The sequence below is a fragment of the Toxorhynchites rutilus genome, chromosome 2, assembly GCF_029784135.1.
Source record: "Toxorhynchites rutilus septentrionalis strain SRP chromosome 2, ASM2978413v1, whole genome shotgun sequence".
In the NCBI taxonomy this organism is placed as follows: Eukaryota; Metazoa; Arthropoda; class Insecta; order Diptera; family Culicidae; genus Toxorhynchites; species Toxorhynchites rutilus.
Genome location: NC_073745.1, coordinates 176,059,366 through 176,078,388, shown reverse-complemented (window position 1 = coordinate 176,078,388; position 19,023 = coordinate 176,059,366). Strand labels below are relative to the sequence as shown.

At 37.4% G+C, this 19,023-nt stretch overlaps 2 protein-coding genes across 4 annotated transcripts; one reads left to right on the top strand and one right to left on the bottom strand.

Moving 5' to 3' along the window:
- Window positions 1-1,535: 1,535 nt before the first annotated feature.
- On the top strand, window positions 1,536-2,898 carry LOC129770945 (uncharacterized). Its single transcript, XM_055774154.1, has 3 exons — window positions 1,536-1,766; window positions 2,008-2,141; window positions 2,652-2,898. The coding sequence occupies exons 1-3, from the start codon at window positions 1,738-1,740 to the stop codon at window positions 2,861-2,863; spliced, it is 375 nt and encodes a 124-aa protein (XP_055630129.1). The 5' UTR covers window positions 1,536-1,737; the 3' UTR covers window positions 2,864-2,898.
- A 12,215-nt stretch (window positions 2,899-15,113) lies between these two features.
- Window positions 15,114-18,713, bottom strand: LOC129770419 (uncharacterized). 3 transcript variants are annotated; one of them, XM_055773250.1, is made up of 3 exons: window positions 17,419-18,713; window positions 16,156-16,445; window positions 15,114-16,098 (listed from the first exon to the last, which is right to left on the bottom strand). In XM_055773250.1, exons 1-3 carry the CDS (start codon window positions 17,764-17,766, stop codon window positions 15,990-15,992), a joined length of 747 nt encoding a protein of 248 aa, XP_055629225.1. In that variant the 5' UTR covers window positions 17,767-18,713; the 3' UTR covers window positions 15,114-15,989. The 3 variants fall into 3 exon arrangements, 2 of the variants coding, with proteins under 2 accessions (XP_055629225.1, XP_055629224.1); XR_008742112.1 differs by having other exon boundaries at window positions 15,114-16,445; window positions 16,502-18,713; XM_055773249.1 differs by having other exon boundaries at window positions 15,114-16,445.
- Window positions 18,714-19,023: the final 310 nt, after the last annotated feature.

Here is a 19,023-nt window from a genome sequence, read left to right as displayed (position 1 = left end):
ACTACAAAACGCAAGTTGCGCATCTGATTAATCTTCGCTCCCAGGAAGACTTCCCGCATCTCATGTTATACGGTCCTTCCGGGCCAGTAAGAAAACTCGCATCATGTATCTGCTGTGGAAACTTTACCAACCGGGTGTGGAACGGCTAATTCACAACGCCCTCGAACCGGAAGGTGGAAATCAGTACCATCAGCAGTAATTACCACATCGAGTTGAATTCATCGGTTACCGGGATATATGACAGGGTGGTCGTGTCGGATTTGATCAATCAAATTGATCCCAGCGGGTAGAGTGAATATGAGACTCGTCTTGTCCGTGGTGGATTAGCTGACCTAAGATACACAGGATGCGCTGAGAAGAACCATTGAAAAGTATGTGTCTAGGTGCAGATTGATTTTGTGTGCCAATTCTACTTCGCTGGTTATTCCCGCGGTGAGAAGTCGTTGCTTGGGAATAAGGGGACCGGCTCTATCTTAGGAGGATATTCTTAAAATTTTGAATGTAATATTGTCATTTGTTTGTTTCTTGAATGTAACAACACTATTTGCATTCAGCACATTCCTTCGGAGAAAAGAATTACGCTATCCTCAAGGTACAAGGTACAACAGTAACCGTTCACGGTCAACTAAGAAGTACCGGAAATTGACTGGCAAATATTCCATCGAGAAACTGCCAATCAGATTGTCCTCGAACAAAGTCCACAGAAGCTGGAGGGGGTGAGCGAACGGCTATACGAGCTGCTATTTCAAGACGTTCTATCGAATGTTATAATCTGTGGATTGGTACCGAATCTGGTTAAAAATTGCGATAAGAGTCTGAAGACGCAAACATTGAATTTTGCCGGGCATTATGAACACTGGATGCAGCAAGGAAGCAAACATATATTCCATCTGGACGTGTTCGTGGCGCAGTTTGTAACACTGTATAAGAAGTTTCTCAATTTTTTTTCCAAAATATATTTTTTATTAAGGCACATGTGGCGTTAGCCTGACGGGGCCGGGAGTCCAATATTTTGACAATTTTTGTCTTACAACTATGTTAGTAATATGTAACCGATTACTCGCGGTTGGCTCGAGGTTAGTATTACAAGTGTTCTCATAATTGGTACGTTGCAGTCTTCGATGCTCTATACGTGTGCCCGACACGGGCTACTTCCTATTGGGATGCAGCTGACCATTAATCAGCAACGCTCCCTAGTAGTTTCTCAATAATATCTTTCATTTTATAAAAATTCTTTTTATCAATTTTCTTTCATTTTATAAAAAAAATGAAATTTTTGTGTTCATCTCACGTTTATTAACTAAACTTCAATAGGCTTAACATCTGGTAAGGCTTAACTCTGAATAAAAAAAACGCCTTGTCGGTTTTCAATCGGATCATTTTCATGATCCGCAAATAATTATGAATTGGTAAATTTATCAATATACTTAAATACCATTTCATTCAAATAATGGTTTTGGCTGCACCATGTTTATTTGAAAATTATATTTAATATAACTTTTAAAATTATGACACCGTAATCTTTTTTATTATAAATGTTTGTTTATTTTAACTGCAAGAAATAAATACTCGAATACTGAAAGACAATTGTTCGAATGACTCGAATATTTAAAAATGGCCCCACAATTAATCGATAATCGAATAAACGAAAAATTTAGACATCTCTAACAACAACAACAACTTCTATTTCAACAAACAAATCTAAACCAAGGAAAGTGAAGTGGAAGGTAAAACGTAATGTCAGAATTGCCGTTCGGACGTATCCCGTAAGTTTGAATTTATTTACATAGATGGTATCTAAACAACACTAAACATTGGCTACAGTCTCGTCGGCACAGTTGATTGCCGTTATGAACCAGCACAAAAAACAAAGCTGCAAATTATGCACCATGTCGGTACCACGATCAAAGCATTCTCTGAATAAATCATATCACATTAGCCCAGCTGGCGGAAGCATATGCATAAAGGTTACTAGGTTACTTTTTTTGAGATAGTGTACTTTTACAGATCCGAAAGAAACGCCATGGGGCCCTCGGGAGGATCACCTTCTTCTTGGGATTATTTTGATATTCTACACAGCTTTCTCCATACTTATAAACAAAACAGCACTCGCGATTTGATGGATGAGGTGATTGGTTCCGGTAAGTTAAAAGTAATTTTGACAGTAAATTTTCGAAAGAAGGAGACTGCATGGATCGACTTTCTCTTGTGTTAAACATCATCTAGAAAGCTTTCCTTACCATTTTTAATTTATTAAATGTGAGATAAGAACTTCCCTTTCAATTTGAGTCGTACAAATATAGTATCAAATCTCATGCAATGGGTGACTTTAGCGGTGGTCCAAATGACCTGTTTGTTATAATTATTCTGAAAAGAATCAAACTGAGACCTTGCAGAATCATGCGCGGAACGTGAATGTATGTAAATAACCACTCAGTCTTAGCATTCAAATTCATTTTCATTGAAGCAGCTTTGGATTTATGAGTAATTTGAGTTGGGTTCTGATTCAAGATAGAATAGATAGTTCATCCGGCATCTTCTGGAAAGTATTCCAGCCAAATTTTATAGTTTTTCACTCAACTTGAAAACAGTGTTTTGATCTATATCAGGCATTAACGAAGCAACTAACAATATCTTTTATTTTGTTCCAGATGATGACTACTGCGATGCTGAGTATTTAGATGAAGCGTACAACCCGGAGAACGACACATTCGCTCAATCTATGTTTATGTCACCTTCTGCGCCGACATCATCAGTATCATCGCCATCACCAACACTGCCATCATCAAGCCGCAGGCATTCCGCTCCTAAAAAGAGAAAACAAAATGTGCAGGAAAAATTGTTGGAATTGGCTATAAAATAAAACGAAAATATGGTTACTTTTATGGATCATTCCAAGACTACAGATGTTCAAATAATCGAGCTCGTGAAAGAAAATAACGCGTTGATGAGCAAGCTGGTCGATAAAATTTGAATTGGAAATTGGAAATTTGAACCACATAAAACATGTTCAAAAAATCAAATGAATACAGAAATTTATGAAAAGTTTGCGGTGGTGGGTACCACCCACTGTTTTTACAGTGAATATAGAGGGAGATAATGGGACAGTTTCCCTGTGATATTTACCGAAATGTACCATCTGTGCGTTTCTAATCCTGGATGCTGATGCGTTTTCGTTTCTTACCATAAATCCTCTTTGTGGTTCTTGCTTCGAATTTAAGGTTTGAATCTGGATCATCCATTTTTTGTTAATATGGTCATTGTGGTTGTTACATAGGTTATGTAGAATGCAGCAAGTTTTGATAATTGTATTGACATTATTTAGGTCGACCTCCAAACCTTTCCCGATTCTTCTGAAACGGGCCTTCAGATGGCCGAAAGCATTCTCTACAACCCGTCGGCATGCTGATAGATGATAATTAAATAACTTTTCATGCTCCGGCTGATCTACAGAAAATAGAAACGGCTTCATCACCTGGTTTGACAGTCTGAAAGCCGAATCGCCGATCAACAGTATCGGTACTACAACCCCTTCGGTTAGTTTCGAATGCGCTTTAAATGTCTCGTTCGTGCAGTGTACTTTTTTGAGTTTGGAGTTCTCAAAAATAGTTGAATCATTTGAACGGCCAGGAACTCCTACGTTGATATATGTGAACCGGTAACGATGATCCACCGCAGCAAACAGAATAACCGAATGCCATCCTTTGAAGTTATAGTAGTCGGTTGCCTCATTTTTTGGTACTTTGACTTCTATATGGCATCCATCAATGGCACCGTAGCATTGTGGAAAACCCAGTTTCTCGAAGCCACCGACTATTTCTGATACCTTCTCCGAGGTTGGTGAGTATGCGTCAAACACTTCGTGTTGCACAACATCTACAACCGCATTGCAGATTTCAATGACCAGTAGTTGTTCTTCCTACACCGAATAGACTTCCAATAGTTCTATATTCCGCTGACGATCCGAAAGCATACAGGGCAATAGCGATGCGTTTCTCCAACCGAATAGCAGACCGCCAAAGAGTATCTTCTCTTTGCAGGCGATGTAATTTTTTGACCAACAAATTAAACGTACATCTGTCAAACCGAAACGTGTTTTTGAACTTTTTATCACTAAACTTTGGTACTTCATCTTCCCAAAACCTAGAATTTTCTACCTGAAAGACCGATATTGTTAGAGAAATTAAAGTTGATATTCAAATGCATCTTACAGTTGACCACACCCTACGTTTTCGGGATTTAACCGGACTAAAGAGTAACGAAACGTATTTCCTGTAGAGCTTCCTAGATATCAAAGCTAACATCCTATATTTTCTGCTCTGCTTCAACAGCATTTGAATTTTTCTGTTATTTTGAATCATTTTCGTTCTGATTACGTTCAGCATCCTGAAGAAATAAAGATACAAAAAATAAACAAGCAAGAACGTTGACGGCATTGAGCTTCGTATTACGAAACGGGGGAGTAGGCATGACAATATGGGTTTGCAGAATAAATGAACACACTTTCAAAATAAAAACTATGAATGATAATTATTTTTCCCAAATCAAATTAGTACTCCATGTAAATGAAAATCACTTTTGCATGCAAGTGGTGAAAAATATCATACAAAAATTATGTCTAAATATAATTTTATATTATAATGGTAAGTTTTGGTGAGAATATTTGGAAATTTATGGTTTTCCGCTGTATCCTCGGTCCTCGGTACTCGGTATTTCTCGGTCCACGATTGGCATTGAAATTTTGGTAGTTTACATTTCTGTTATTGTTTTGTTTTGGTTTGGTCGCTACGTTGACCGTACCCATCATATTGCTGATTTTGATTTCTTCGGTAGTCGGGGCGATCGAATTGGTATCGCCGCGGTCCGTTAAAATTATTATTATGCTGATTAGCACTTCTGTTACTGAAGCGATTATTGAGTTGACGATTATCTATTCGATTATTCCCGTTTCTGCTTCTCCATTGTTCGTCAATTCTTGGTGACCTAGTTTGATTATTTTGCCGAGCCCGCGTGAGGAGCACGCTTGGCTCGATTACGGAATCAACTTCCAATACTTTATTAATAGCATCAGGTAGCTGGTTGAATGTACCAGCTCTCAATATAAGTGCTGTTTGGCTGTTTTTCAGACCTGAAGCCATATATTTTACGGCTTCTTTTGTTGTTAGGTCTTTAGCTACCTCATTCGGTATTTTCTTGGATATATATGCTGCTTCCAGTTGGGATGCAAGCGTTTCTATTTCTCTAGTAAATGATTCTATGTCAGTTTTTTGTTTACACGACGATAATTTTGTTAAAATTGTCTCCGGTGGCGTCGGAGTAACGATTTGTTTTAGCTTTGTTTTTATTATTTCAACGGTCTCAGGTTTTTAAGCGAACGCATTTCTCGCTCTCCCCGTGAATTTTATTAGTATTACGTTGATAACAGTAGCTCTATTGGCATCTGTTATTAATGTTTCAATTACGTCGAGAGCGTCTTGGACACTCTCTTGTTTGTCGACAGATCCATCATATGATGGAATTAATGCACTGACTGTTTTTATAATTTCTATTGTATTCGCCATTATTGCATTAATGTTTTCGACCTCTTCTATTATATTTGGTTCAACCTTTTTGAAGAATTGCTAGTTTTGCGATGGTTTTCAATTTAAACTTTGTCTCAGTATTTGCTAACAATTAATTCAAATAATAATAATAATTTCTTTAGCCTTCTTGTTTAAGTGCAAAAATGTAGTAGTGGAGATATCATCTTCCAATACTGCAAGTATATTCGTTATGCGGTCATGAGCCGCTTTTGTTTCTCTAAATTTTTTTTGTATAGTTGATCGATTGTAAGTTCGATCTTTCGGCTTTTTCCTTAAGTTCACGTTGATTCCTTCAAGTAAGTCAAGTTGATTTCGTAGTTCATCCATTCATTTGTCAGAAATTCGTTTTTCTTTTCATTAATAATAACAATTTGTCTGTATCATATTTTGTGTTTTATTTTATATAAAAAATAATTTTGTGTTGGTACATAGTTTTTTACACATTTTGTATCGCCGCTACCGAAAGTGTCACTCGTAGCGCTTCGTTTTTAGCACACGCTCTGTATGCCTTATATTAGGCTGTCAAAAAAGTCCTGTGGTATTTTTTTTTTAATTTTCATTTGTTCATAAAATTAATTACAATCATCTGTTTTAAGTCAAATATGCGCCGTTTTGTTCGATGACTTGTTCCCAACGAGATGCCAACTTCATAATACCCCTGTTATAGAAGCTCGCTTCCTTATTGGCAAAAAACTCGGATAGCCAATTTTCACAGGCCTCTTTTGTGGCTAACTTCTGACTACCTAGCTCGTTCGTCATGGACAAAAACAGATGGTAGTCACTTGGTGCAAGGTCCGGACTATACGGCGGATGCAAAAGAACCTCCCATCCGAACTCCCGGAGCTTCTGGCGCGTCACCAAAGAAGTGTGTGGCCTGGCGTTGTCCTGATGGAAGACAATGCGGCCTCTGTTTATCAAAGATGGCGTCTTCTTCATGAGTGCTACCTTCAAGCGGTCCAGTTGTTGGCAGTACAGGTCCGAATTGAGCGTTTGGCCATAGGGAAGCAGCTCATAATAGATTATTCCTTGACAATCCCACCAAACACACAGCAGAACCTTCCTGGCCGTTAATGAGGGCTTGGCCACCGTCTGAGCCGCTTCAGCGGGCTTCGACCACGACCGTTTGCGCTTCACGTTGTCGTAAGTGACCCACTTTTCATCGCCAGTCACCATCCGCTTCAGAAACGGGTCGATTTTGTTGCGATTCAGCAGCGATTCACATGCGTCGAAACGGTCAAAGATGTTTTTTTGCGTCAACGTGTGTGTCACCCATACATCGAGCTTCTTTGTGAATCCAAGCTTCTTCAAATGGTTAATAACGGTTTGATGACTTATCCCCAGCTCTTGGCCGATGCTACGGCTGCTACTATGCCGGTCTTTCTCGGCTAATTCAGCGATTTTGTCGCAATTTTCGACGACAGGCCTTCCGGAGCGTGGCGCATCTTCGACGACCTCTACACCAGAACGAAAACGTTGAAACCATCGTTGTGCGGTGGAAATGGAAACTGTATCGGGTCCATAAACTGCACAAATTTTATTGGCAGCTTGAGATGCATTTTTGCCTTTGTCATAGTAGTACTGTAAAATATGTCGGATTTTCTCTTTATTTTGCTCCATATTTGCGACACTATAACTCACAAACGACTTAACCAAACAAAATACTGTCAAGGACTATATTATAGCGCGCAAAAATACCTTTCCAACAAGCTATAGTATGACTCGATACAATGAATACAACTAGAACTACGCGTTTACAACGACACCTCGCGGAAATACCACAGGACTTTTTTGACAGCCTAATATAATTTGGCAATTGCCAATATTACTACTACCGCTAAAATTATGCAAAGTAACCACTGCTGATTTTCATGTTAATCAGCATGGTGTTCTAGATTATTATATTTACTTGGGGATCCCCCGAATTTAGTTTTTTTTTTTAATTAAAAAGGCCCATTTTTTCGTGGCACATTTGTTCAAATATATTCTCTCAACTATTTTTATTTACATGCCATGTTAATGGGTCATCAGTTGTTTAATTCTTCCTATTATTTCCTCTAATGCTTTCGGGAAATCGTCCTGCTTCAGTGGGGCAAAAAGTCCTGTACCTTTTCCTTGTTCTACTTCTTTTAATAATTTTAAAAATGCTTCCCATTCATCTGGGTTGTCCATATTTCAATTTATTTTTGCAAAGGAAAAAAAAATTCTACTTGAGCCTGTTCGAATGACGTTAAATATAATAATTACTATTTAAAAGGAATGTTCTGTTTTGAATTTATACTAGACTATTAGATAGGTCTATCTCTTTTGCATGTTTTCTTTTTTCTTCGTTATTCACTTTCTTGTTGGGAGATCCTGAGTGACTCACCCCCGCCTGTTTCTATGTCGTCTTGATGTTTCGAAGCGCTGGAATTGCTGCAGCGGTATTCCATCAGGCCGCCCGCCTGTTGCTCTTCTTCCTTGCCACACACACTAGGGTGGGCATCCCGCCTGGTCCCTGGGGCGTCTCTGCTGTCCACCTAGCAGATTTCCGTCTGATTGTTGCACATGTCCGGCCAATGCAGCGGAGGGTTTGAAACGTAAGCAGACATACGTGTACTATATGTACCGGATTCAGATTGTCGAATGAACAAAATCGAAAAAAAAAACGCTTGAATTAAATCCGCACATCAACGAAAAAACACCACCACATCCACAGAAATGATTCTTTCTTTCTTTGTTTTTAAGACGCTTTAAACTTGGAAGTTCATTCGCCTCTAAAACAGAAATGATGAATGAATTTGTTCGTTTATTTATTTGCATCACGCTCGCTTGGGGTGTTTGGTGCTGTGTACTCGCGCGGTCTCGTGCCCTCTCTCAAATTTTAATGACGTCAGGAATAGGAAGAGAAATAGAAAGAGAAACGATGACAACTACGAACAAACACTAAAGAATGGTGGTGTGTATTTTCCGATGCAAACGGGTTTTTTTTCAGCAGAAATATTGAACCGAAAACGTCATTTTTACGCAAGGCGGTGCATTAGTAGTAGTGATCGTTTCATACGTAGTTGGCTGTGTTTGCCCTGTGTTTGGATGACGGCGGGTTCAGATGAATGGTTTGAACCCGGTAGTCATCACTGTTTATTTCGTAGCGTAGCTATGTTGCGCGCGGACTGGGGTGTAGTCAAATGTAACTATCAGATTATATTATTCACGGTTGGTTTGAGTTCCACCAAAGTAGAAAATAAAATAAGGATATTCGGGATAATAAGGAAATCACAAAAAAATTACCTTCGATAATTCCTCATCCATGTGAAATAATATACATTTTATTCTGAGATTGTCTACCTGTCCTATGAACAGTTTGAACAGGCGGACGAGACGCCTCTGAGTTTAGGCTCGTTGTAAAGATGACATTTCACACTATTTTTTTTTAGTTTCTGATTTGTTTCATTCAGTTGTGAGTTAACCCTTTCATTACGGCAGTGTGCTCCGCCGAAGTGCTACCCCTGTACGGAACTGCGCCGAAAAGTATGCACATCGCGCTAGTGTGATCGAAGAGCAGTATGAATTTCATGTCGTCTAAAGACGATGCTCGTACACACAGCTCGTCGCGCGGATATCGTCTATAGACAACACTCGTACACACAGGACGTCGCGCGGATATCGTCTATAGACGACGCTCGTAACGAAATGGTTAATAGATGTTATTGTTAAATTGTTAAATGGAGGTCAACAAAGAGAAAAAATGGGAAATTTTACGGTTTTTCTTTTATAAATGTGAAAATGCAAGCCAGGCCGCTGAATTTGTGAATGGAGTTTATGGTGCCGATACTGCAACAGTAGAATACGTGCAATTTAATTTAATTTTTTTGCAATAAAATTTTTTTTTCTTAATTTTTTTTAAAACATTTAAAATTTTTTTTTATTTTTATTTTCGTAGGATACACTAAATTATGATCTGTACAGTCAACAAACAGACTTTTTGACGCTAGCGATTGACCAGAAACGTCCAGAATTGGCTAACAGAAGAGGTGTTGTGTTCCATTGGGACAACGCAGTTCTGAGAGATTGATTGGGATGTTTTAATGCATCCGCCATATAGTCCAGACCTGATACCAAGCGATTATCACCTTTTTATCGCATTGAAAAATTTCCAGAGTGATAAGAAATTGGGATCAAAAGAAAATTGTAATTATCTATTGCTAAAGTTTGTTGCTATCAAAGACCTCTATGATAGAGACATAATGAAGCTATCTTTATAATGGTAACAAATTTTCCTACAAAACGGTGCACATTTGAACCAAATCGGACATTCCGAAGCTTATTAAAAATAGTTTTGAATTACACCCAAAAATAATGGATTACTTTTCCCCAACCTAATATTAGTCATTCTTATAACAGGGTGGTTCACGTAACAGTAGATCAGAAATAAACATCGCTTTAGCTACATCACGACGCAAGGATAACCGTTCAAGCCCTATAAGACTACAACGATAGAGGCGAATGAACTGCAAAGTTTAAAGCCTCTTAAAAACAAAGAAAGAAGAAGACTACAACGATCGAAAATAAAAATAAACAAAAAAATAAATCGGTTCATGTACAAGAATTTTATGTCACACTTTCAGCAAGGCTAACGCACTCATTTCTGGTTCGAAAGAACGAACTAATTTTCAAACGAATAAAAACAAGTTTAGCAGAACATATGTGCACCTTGTTAGCGAATGCCTAATAACAATGAGATTATATTCTGCAAAGGTGTTGCGGATCACTCCCTTCTTCATAAAACGATGTTTTTTATGCATAATCTTTCGGAAAAACACGAAAAAAAACTTATTGCTTGTTCCCAGTATATCAAAAAACAACATCTAGTACAATATTGATATTCTAGGCATAACTGTGTATTGCTGCAAAGCAAAGCTATTTCAATGCCTATGCGGGAAGCTTATGAAAACATGGAGCTTCTCGCCGTGCAATGAAAGCACACGAAGCTTAAGGTGAAGGTGGAAGCTAGCCACAAATGGCTGCCACAATGGCGCTCATTCATCTCCCTCCCTCACCCCTCGCCGAAAATCAATAATTTTGCGAAACACTGTGAAGAAAATGATCGTTTTCGCACGCTTCCCATCAAGTAATATCAACCAAACTCTAATCGATTACTCATTACTATTAAATTTTCATCTGCTGTCGCACTGTATAGTGAAAAACATCGGAAAACTCGGGCTAGTGCTCTGAAAGTTAAATTTTCATTTTTCAATCTTCGGCAATGGTTTTGTTTGTGTTGGTGAAAGCATCGTTATTTTTTCGACACTGATGCCAGACAACATCATCGAAACAGCTATAAAAACCACTCAATAAAATGTTATTCCTGAGTCATTGCGTTTCATGTCATGAAAATCAATACAATAAAATTGTGTTAATATCAATACAATTATTATTTTCACGTTTAATGGGTCTATAATGTAAGTTTTAACAACTTTAACATTGGGAAAGAAAATTGTATTGCAGAACTCGGAACACTGCCACGCCTGCCTATGCTTTCAAAAACAGTTAACGGAAAAGTATTACATTCAATAAAAATGCCTCGGCCAACGAAGAAAAAGGTTAAGGCTCTCCAGCGTAAATATGTGAATACAATACGATCAACGAAGGAAAATATTTAAGAATTATCAACATCGAGTTACTATGCGGAAGAACTTGTTAATACCAAAAGAGCCCCAATTCGCATGTGTTATAAATTTGCTCATGTTACGCTCGCGCATAATCAGAATTTTACTTCATATGCAAATGCACCTTCATACATGTTACTTTAGTATTGAATCGTTATTTGTTTTTTTCAAATGTATTCAAAGACTCGTGTCAATGAAGAGCCACACAGTCTAATAAGTGAATTGATCTATTTACGTGTGCTTTGCTCATCTCTCACAAACACAATTACCCCATTTTTACACGTGGGTTTACCTATACTACTACAATGGCTAGCTTCCACCTTCACCTTAATGCCGTCTATGCGAATATACTCTTCAAAATCAGGATCCGAATTGGATTACGATTCCAATAATACAAAAGCAAAAGCAGCAGGTTTTCCATTTTCATAGTCTTTATTTTTAGATTTTCCAAACCAATACTCGGAACTTGACATTTCAGTATAGTTGCATTGGTGAACCCAAGCGCGAACCCGTGAATCATCTCAGTGCGAAACCAACAGCTTTCGGGTGGAACCTAGTGCGAAACTGGTAGGAGTATGACTAAAACGTCAAATCCCTCATATTGCCAGTGTACCCAATATTGCTGCGGTTCACTGACATTTTGGTTCTGTCAATTACTGTTGTTTACAACTCGGTCCGGTTATATAGTCGAATAGTGGCTAACTTTAAACTCCATGTTAAATGTGAACACATCCATGTGAAACCGAAATATGAAAGTCGCTCATGCAGTTAGAAATAAAGTAGCGCATTTTTCTTTATTTTTACTTTCTCTGTGATTTTAACGATTTCAATCCTCCCAAATGATATGTTAGTAAACAAATGACGCCATATTGATTTTGATTATGGGTAGCCTATATTAAATTGATGTCTAAAGCCGGGTTCAGACGGTGCGAGTAAGCATACGAGTCGGTCTAGTCAGTTACTGCAGTACAGCTACTCACACCGTGTGAACACATCATGCCAGTTAGTGTCATGTGTGATTCGGCGTGCGAGCTACTTCAAATTTTTTTGAATTTACTCGCACTCGCATCCCTCAAAACGTCAAAAACAGAATTTAGCGCTCGAATCAGGGATGCCAAATCTTTACATTGTCTTTACATGTCTCTATTTTTAAGATATTTGAAAATATGCGAAGATTATTATAGACTTGAAAATTATTGAAAAAACAAATAAAACCCTCATAGTTTCTAAGCGGAATCGTTGTTATTAAACGGTTTTATTTAGCTTGCCCTGTAATCTGTTTGTATGTTTGTAACATGTCCCACATTAGTAGAAATTTGACCCCCTTCTTGTTGACCGATTGATCTGAAATTTGGAACACACCTTTATCTCTGTAGTCATTACAAAACTGCGTATTTCATTATCTTGTAAATCCAAGATAGAGGCCGCTACAAAATGGCGGATCCCTTTCTTCCTCAAAACCTCATCAATGTGGGTTTTCCAAAACCCCATCAATATGGGTATCAAATGAAAGGGCTTGACTAGCAGAATACAGTTATTTAAGAAAAATGCAAATCCAAGATGGCTGCCACTACTAAATGGCGGACTACATAGTTTCCCAAAACTTCATTAATATGGGTGTTGGGGGGAAGCAAACTACGCCACTGATGACTTGATCTGAACCTGCGCATCCGGACGGTGCCACTCCATGACGCACCCAGACAATCATTGACAGCTAGCTGTCATCACTGTCATTCTGAAAACTTCTCTCGTACCACACATTCTTTGCTAATCACAAAAAAGGAGTAGAGATAGAACCCAAAATAAAGTTGAATTCCCAAATTGTTAAATAATTGAATCATCCTGTCGTGCTTTGAATTTAAAACGAGGAGATCAAATGTAGGTAAAACCTAATAATGTAAAGTTCTTGTTTAATTATTGTTTCTCTTAATAAATACAGCTTTGAGCTCGCTATACATTGATAAAAACGCGTGCTGAATAGAACCTCCGAAACCCCCGTAACAATGGGTATCAAATGAAAGGGATTGACTAGCAGAACACGGTTATTTGTGAAAAATGCAAATCCATCAAAATTCTACCAAATGGCGGACTACATATTATGTCAAAACACCATTAATATGGGTATCAAATGAAAGGGCTTGAATAGTAGATCACAGTAGATCATGAAAAATTAAAATCCAAGATGGTCGCAATCACAAAATAGCAATATACTTTATTAAACGGTTTTATTTAGCTTGAACTGTTCGTATGTATGTATGTATGTCTGTAGGATTGTCCCACAGTAATAGAAATTTGACCAATAGGAACTGACCGGATAGGAACTGCTGTCATTTTAAAACTGCTTATCTTGAAAAATCCAATTTGGCCTCCGCTCAAAATCGCTGATTCCATATCATCTCAAAAAAAAGGTTGATTGAGATATGTGTATCAAACCAACGAACTTGACTTGGAGAACACACTATGTATTTTCTGCAATCTACTCAATATCGGTATCAAATGAAATTTTTTGACTGATAGAATACAGTACAATGCCTTTATTGTAGAGAAATATTCTAATGAAACAGATAATGTACTAAAAACTAGAAAATAAAATGAGTAAACAAAAACTTTTTAAATTATAAAATCCATTCATTTTCATTATCCACAATTAGTGATTTCATCATATGTCCCACTATTTTATTTTAGTCTTATCAATGCCCTAGACTAATGAAGGAGAGGTGTGATAACTACTAACTGCAACTTGCCTAATTATTTTCTCTAGCTTTTAGTACATTATTATGTTTAATCACAAATAAACCGTTTAACTTAAAAAGTTTTTTTACTCATTTTATTTTGTTTTGCACGCTGGTGGGGCACGTTTTCTTTTTGAGATAGTTTTCTTGGGATTCTAAATATAAAATCATTATCGGGCACAATTTTCATTCGAAATTCACTCACAACTTCCAAAAAAAGTATTGTTCTAAAAAACAGAATACATATTCCATTTAAAAAAGTAGATTTTCATTCATTATTTTAGTTTTTGAGGCGTATTTATTCCTCCTGCAAATCTACTATCATTTTCATTTCACAAATTGGTACACGAAGCTGCTGTCAAGGCGAAATAATTCAAAATTTGAAAAATCTTTTAGACTGCCATTTGTAGCACTACATACTTTCGGAATTATTTTAGCTATGGATGCTTTCGAGATTCTAAAAAAATATCGACAATAATCTGAACGATATTCCAGAAGAAAGGTACAACATTTCTAGTTTCACTTATGTAGGTATAGCATCCCTCATGAGTGTATCTTGCGTTGTATTTGTGGAGCAATTAAATCCAACAGTTTTTTCACTTTTTCAGGTGTTATTCTCAACACTGCTCTGTACTCTCGGGGATCATCATCGTAGAGTTACTTCAATATTGTATTTGTTGCTCCTTTTTTTTGCATCCAATTCCTGGACCGAATCCTTTTTTCTTTCTGCTTTTTCCGGATAGTACCTTCAGTTCAAAGAAATTCAGCACAAAGTATTTTTAAACACGGCCAGTGTGTGTTTATCGATAAAATTGTGTAATGATAAATTCAACTGAAAATCTAAGACGAAAACTGCCAATAAAGAAGTCGATTTCGGATCAATCATCTGACAAATTCGGATCTGATTGCTGTTTCTGACGATTTGATGGACATTTGAAAAACCGCCTGGCATCTCTGGAAAACCTGTGCCGTAGTATCTAGTTTCTTGCCAGCAGCTCACATTGTGTGAACGGACAAGGCGAGTCAACCATTTGTCAAGCGAGTTCACCGGGTCAGTAGCTGCTCATTGTGAAGCCAGCTACTAGCAACGTATAAATGGGCCTTAAAGGCCCATTTATACGTTGCTAGTAGCTGACTTGACAGTGAGCAGCTACTGACCCGGTGGACTCGCTTGACAATCGGTTGACTCGCCTTGTCTGTTCACACAGTGTGAGTTGTTGGCATGTAACTAGATACAACAGCACGGGTTTACCAGGGATGCCAGGTGATTTTTCAAATGTACATCAAATAATGAGAAACAGGAATCAGATCAGAATTTGACAGATAATTGATCCGAAATCGACATCTCTATTGGCAGTTTTTATCTCAGGTTTTCAGTTGCATTTATTATCACACAATTTGATCCCGAAATACACGCTAACCGTAGTTTATACCGTATACAATGTTGTCCAGCAAAACACGGCTGACTGTAGTTCGTACCGTGACAAAAGCGGTTACAAAAATACTTTGTGCTGAATTACTTCGAGCTGAAGGTACTATTCGGAAAAAGCAGAAAGGCAAAAGGATTTGGGCCAGGAATTGGATGCAAAAAAAAGGAGCAACAAATACAATACTGAACGAACTCTACGATAATGATCCCCGAGAGTACAGAGCAGTGTTGAGAGTAACACCAGAACAAGTGGAAACACTATTGGATTTAATTGCTCCAAAAATACAACGCCAAGATACACTTATGAGGGGTGCTATACCTGCAAGAGTGAAATTAGAAATTACTTTGGTGTACCTCTCCTCTGGAATATCGTTCAGATTATTGTCGATATTTTTTAGAATCTCGAAGGCATCCATAGCTAAGATAATTCCGGAAGTATGTGACGCTATAAATTTCAGTCTAAAAGATTTTATTAAAGTAAGTAGCTTTTTTTATTATCTAAGTTCTATTGTATGGAAAGTGATCCTTAAAAATAGTACAATATTGCATGACTTGGTTATAGTATTTGCGACTGTTGATTTGATTGTGAAGATGTAGGACGTTAGGGTGATCTTGGTGGAAAACCTACAGTCGCCTGTGATGTTTCAGTATATTCGTGATCAGAATATGTGTATTGCATTCTACTGACGCAGAGGGCATTCTTACGGTATCTAGAAAGAATTGCATGTATTTCATCTGTCGCATCAATTCTATCAATTGGGGATAACTGTCTGAGCTGCATTATAACATGTCTTCCAATTGCCTCACATTCATCTTCTGGTTCTCCCATACTCGAGGCAGACACTGTTAAATTATTATTCAGTTCCTTCAGTTCATTCACGGCCGCTTGTATTGTAGACTGCTCAGTTGACAATTTCTTCTTCGATCTTCTGTTCGATGGCTTCTTTGGTAGGATTTCATCAGCGTTGTTTTCATCAGTAGCATCGAGGTACTCCTCATCGATTATTGTAATTTCTTCAGCAAAATCGCTCCCAGATGTTGATGCATGAAATGGTTCCTGAAATTGAAAATATTTTATTTTATGACACTATTCTAATTGAAATCATAACTAACAATTATATTTTAATTTTTCAGATGCCGAATAAGGAAGAATGGCAAGATATAGGAGTAGGATTCCATTCAAGGTGGAACTTCCCAGGTTGCTATGGAGCTATTGATGGGAAGCACATCACAATTCAAGCACCACCTAATTGTGGTAGTGAATATTACAACTATAAGGGAACGAATAGCATAGTGTTAATGGCAATCGTGGATCACGATTATTGTTTTAGATATGTTGATATAGGCTCATACGGTCGTAACGCAGATGGTGGGATATTTCAAAAATGCTCTTTATATTCTCATCTAGAAAACAATATTCTATTGCCTGAAAATGGCGTTTTAGTAGGTGATGATGCGTTTCCATTAAAGCCGTATTTATTGAAGCCCTATAAAAATACACCGACTAAAGAAGAAAAGATTTTTAACTACAGATTGAGCAGAGCAAGGAGAATAGTTGAAAATGGATTTGGCATTTTAGCATCTCGTTTTCGTATTTTGGGAAAACCAATCCAGGTTAGAGAGGATACCGCAATGAAGATAGTTTTATGTGCATGTACTTTACACAACTGGTTGCGTATGTCTGCATCGAAAACGTATACTCCACCAGGAACAATTGACTATGAAGACATAATAAATTTTGAAATTAATTTAGGGCAGTGGAGGTCAGAGATTGAGGGTTTACGAAGCATTCAACGCTCACGGATGAATAATAGATCAAAGGCTATTGCAGAGAAAATGAGAGATAAATATAAACATTACTTTAATAGCGAGGGAGCGGTTACTTGGCAAAATAATATGATTTATTAATTAGAGAATACAGTATAATATAGTGTAGTATAGTTGCAGTATAGTATAATATCGAATCATTTAGTAATGTATATATATATTTAGTGTTATAGTGCATTATATAATAGAAGAAAATAACTTACTAGATTACTTATTGTTTGTTTTTCCTTCAGATGAATAATATTCATGATGTAATCCATGGCATCGAACCATTGGACGGAAGGTTTATATATCTCATCAGTACCACATCCGCTTCGTTTGCTTTTCTCAATTTTTAATTTCTCCTGGTTGTATGTAGAACGTAAATTTTTTATTTTTTTTGTAACTTCTTTCGTATCCGATAACCCCACTTCTGAACGAATGTATTCAAGCGAGGCTTTACGCAAATCTCTGTTTTTATAATTGGGATCCATACAGTTCCACAAAATGGTTTGTTCTTTATATAATTCCACAAAGTGTTCATTTTGTTCCGAATTCCATCTTTGCGTCATTTTTTTGCTTTTAACTGCTGCTGCTAACACGAAAAAACATGCAAACAAACAGAATGCACACGGACTACTATCTCTTCGTATTTCGCCTTGACAGCAGCTTCTTGTGCCGATTTGTGAAGTGAAAATGATAGTTGATTTACAGGTGGAATAAATACGCGTCAAAAATTGAAATTATGAATGAAAATGAACTTTTTCAAATCGAATATGTATTCTGTTTAATAGAACAATACTTTTTCTGCAAGTAGTGAGTGAATCTTGAACGAAAATTGTGTCTGATGATAACTTTATACTATAATGATAAGTTTTGGTGGAAATATAAAAAAAATATATAGGAAAATAGTTTATTGAGGATCAGGGTCACGTGCTTTAAATGGTCAAATAATGTATGTATGAAATTTTCATTCAAATTTTAACGGTTTAAAACTGCCTTCAAGTATACTAATCTGATAGAGAAATTTGCCTCACAAACACGGATGCCGCCATTTAATATAGATATTCTATCTTTGATTAGGGATGCCAGGTATCTTTCTCAAATATCCTTGCACGGCATATGGAATTATCATCTGATGTCTTCACTCATGGATGGCTTATGTTTTTGTTTTCAAGAAAACTATCTCAAAAAGAAAGAGTATAAAACAAAATAACAACGATTTTATTTAGAAACTATGTGGGTTTTATTTGTTTTCCAAGAATTTTCGAGTTTGTTAATATTTTGAAATATCTTCAAAATGGAGACATTTCTTTACGTTTGGCATCCCCGATTCGAGCGCTAAATGCTGTTTTTGACGTTTTTAGGGATGCGAGTGCGAGTAAAATCAAAAAACTTTGAAGTAGCTCGCACGCCGGATTACTCATGACACTAACTGGCATGATGTGTTCACACGGTGTGAGTAGCTGCACTGCAGTAACTGACTAGACCGACTCGTATGCTTACTCGCACCGTCTGAACCCGGCTTAACCCCTGGAAACTGGTTGATACCAAGACGGGTCTATGGTACTAGGTGAGGCCGTTTCGTCACTAAGTTGGTTAGGGGAGCGGTATATGAAAACAGTACGGAAGAAAGCAGAAGGGGAATTATTTCCTTGAAGCGTGAAAGAGACAGACTGATCAGGAGCGAGCTTCGGCACTAGCGTATTGTGTTTTGTTTACAAACAAAACACAGTAGACTTCCAATATGGCTGAAGAGTGGTTTTAGCAAGTTGGCCCACCTTAGGATATACTTCTACGCGCCTTGGTTGATACCAAGACGGGTCTAT

Coding starts and splice junctions, on each gene's coding strand:
- LOC129770945 (XM_055774154.1), top strand. CDS start 1,738: ATGTCAGAATTGCCGTTCGGACGTATCCC. Junction 1,767..2,007: donor TTGCCGTTCGGACGTATCCC/GTAAGTTTGAAT, acceptor GTACTTTTACAG/ATCCGAAAGAAACGCCATGG. Junction 2,142..2,651: donor GGATGAGGTGATTGGTTCCG/GTAAGTTAAAAG, acceptor ATTTTGTTCCAG/ATGATGACTACTGCGATGCT.
- LOC129770419 (XM_055773249.1), bottom strand. CDS start 17,766: ATGACGCAAAGATGGAATTCGGAACAAAATGAACACTTTGTGGAATTA. Junction 16,446..17,418: donor AACAAACAATAAGTAATCTA/GTAAGTTATTTT, acceptor TTTCAATTTCAG/GAACCATTTCATGCATCAAC.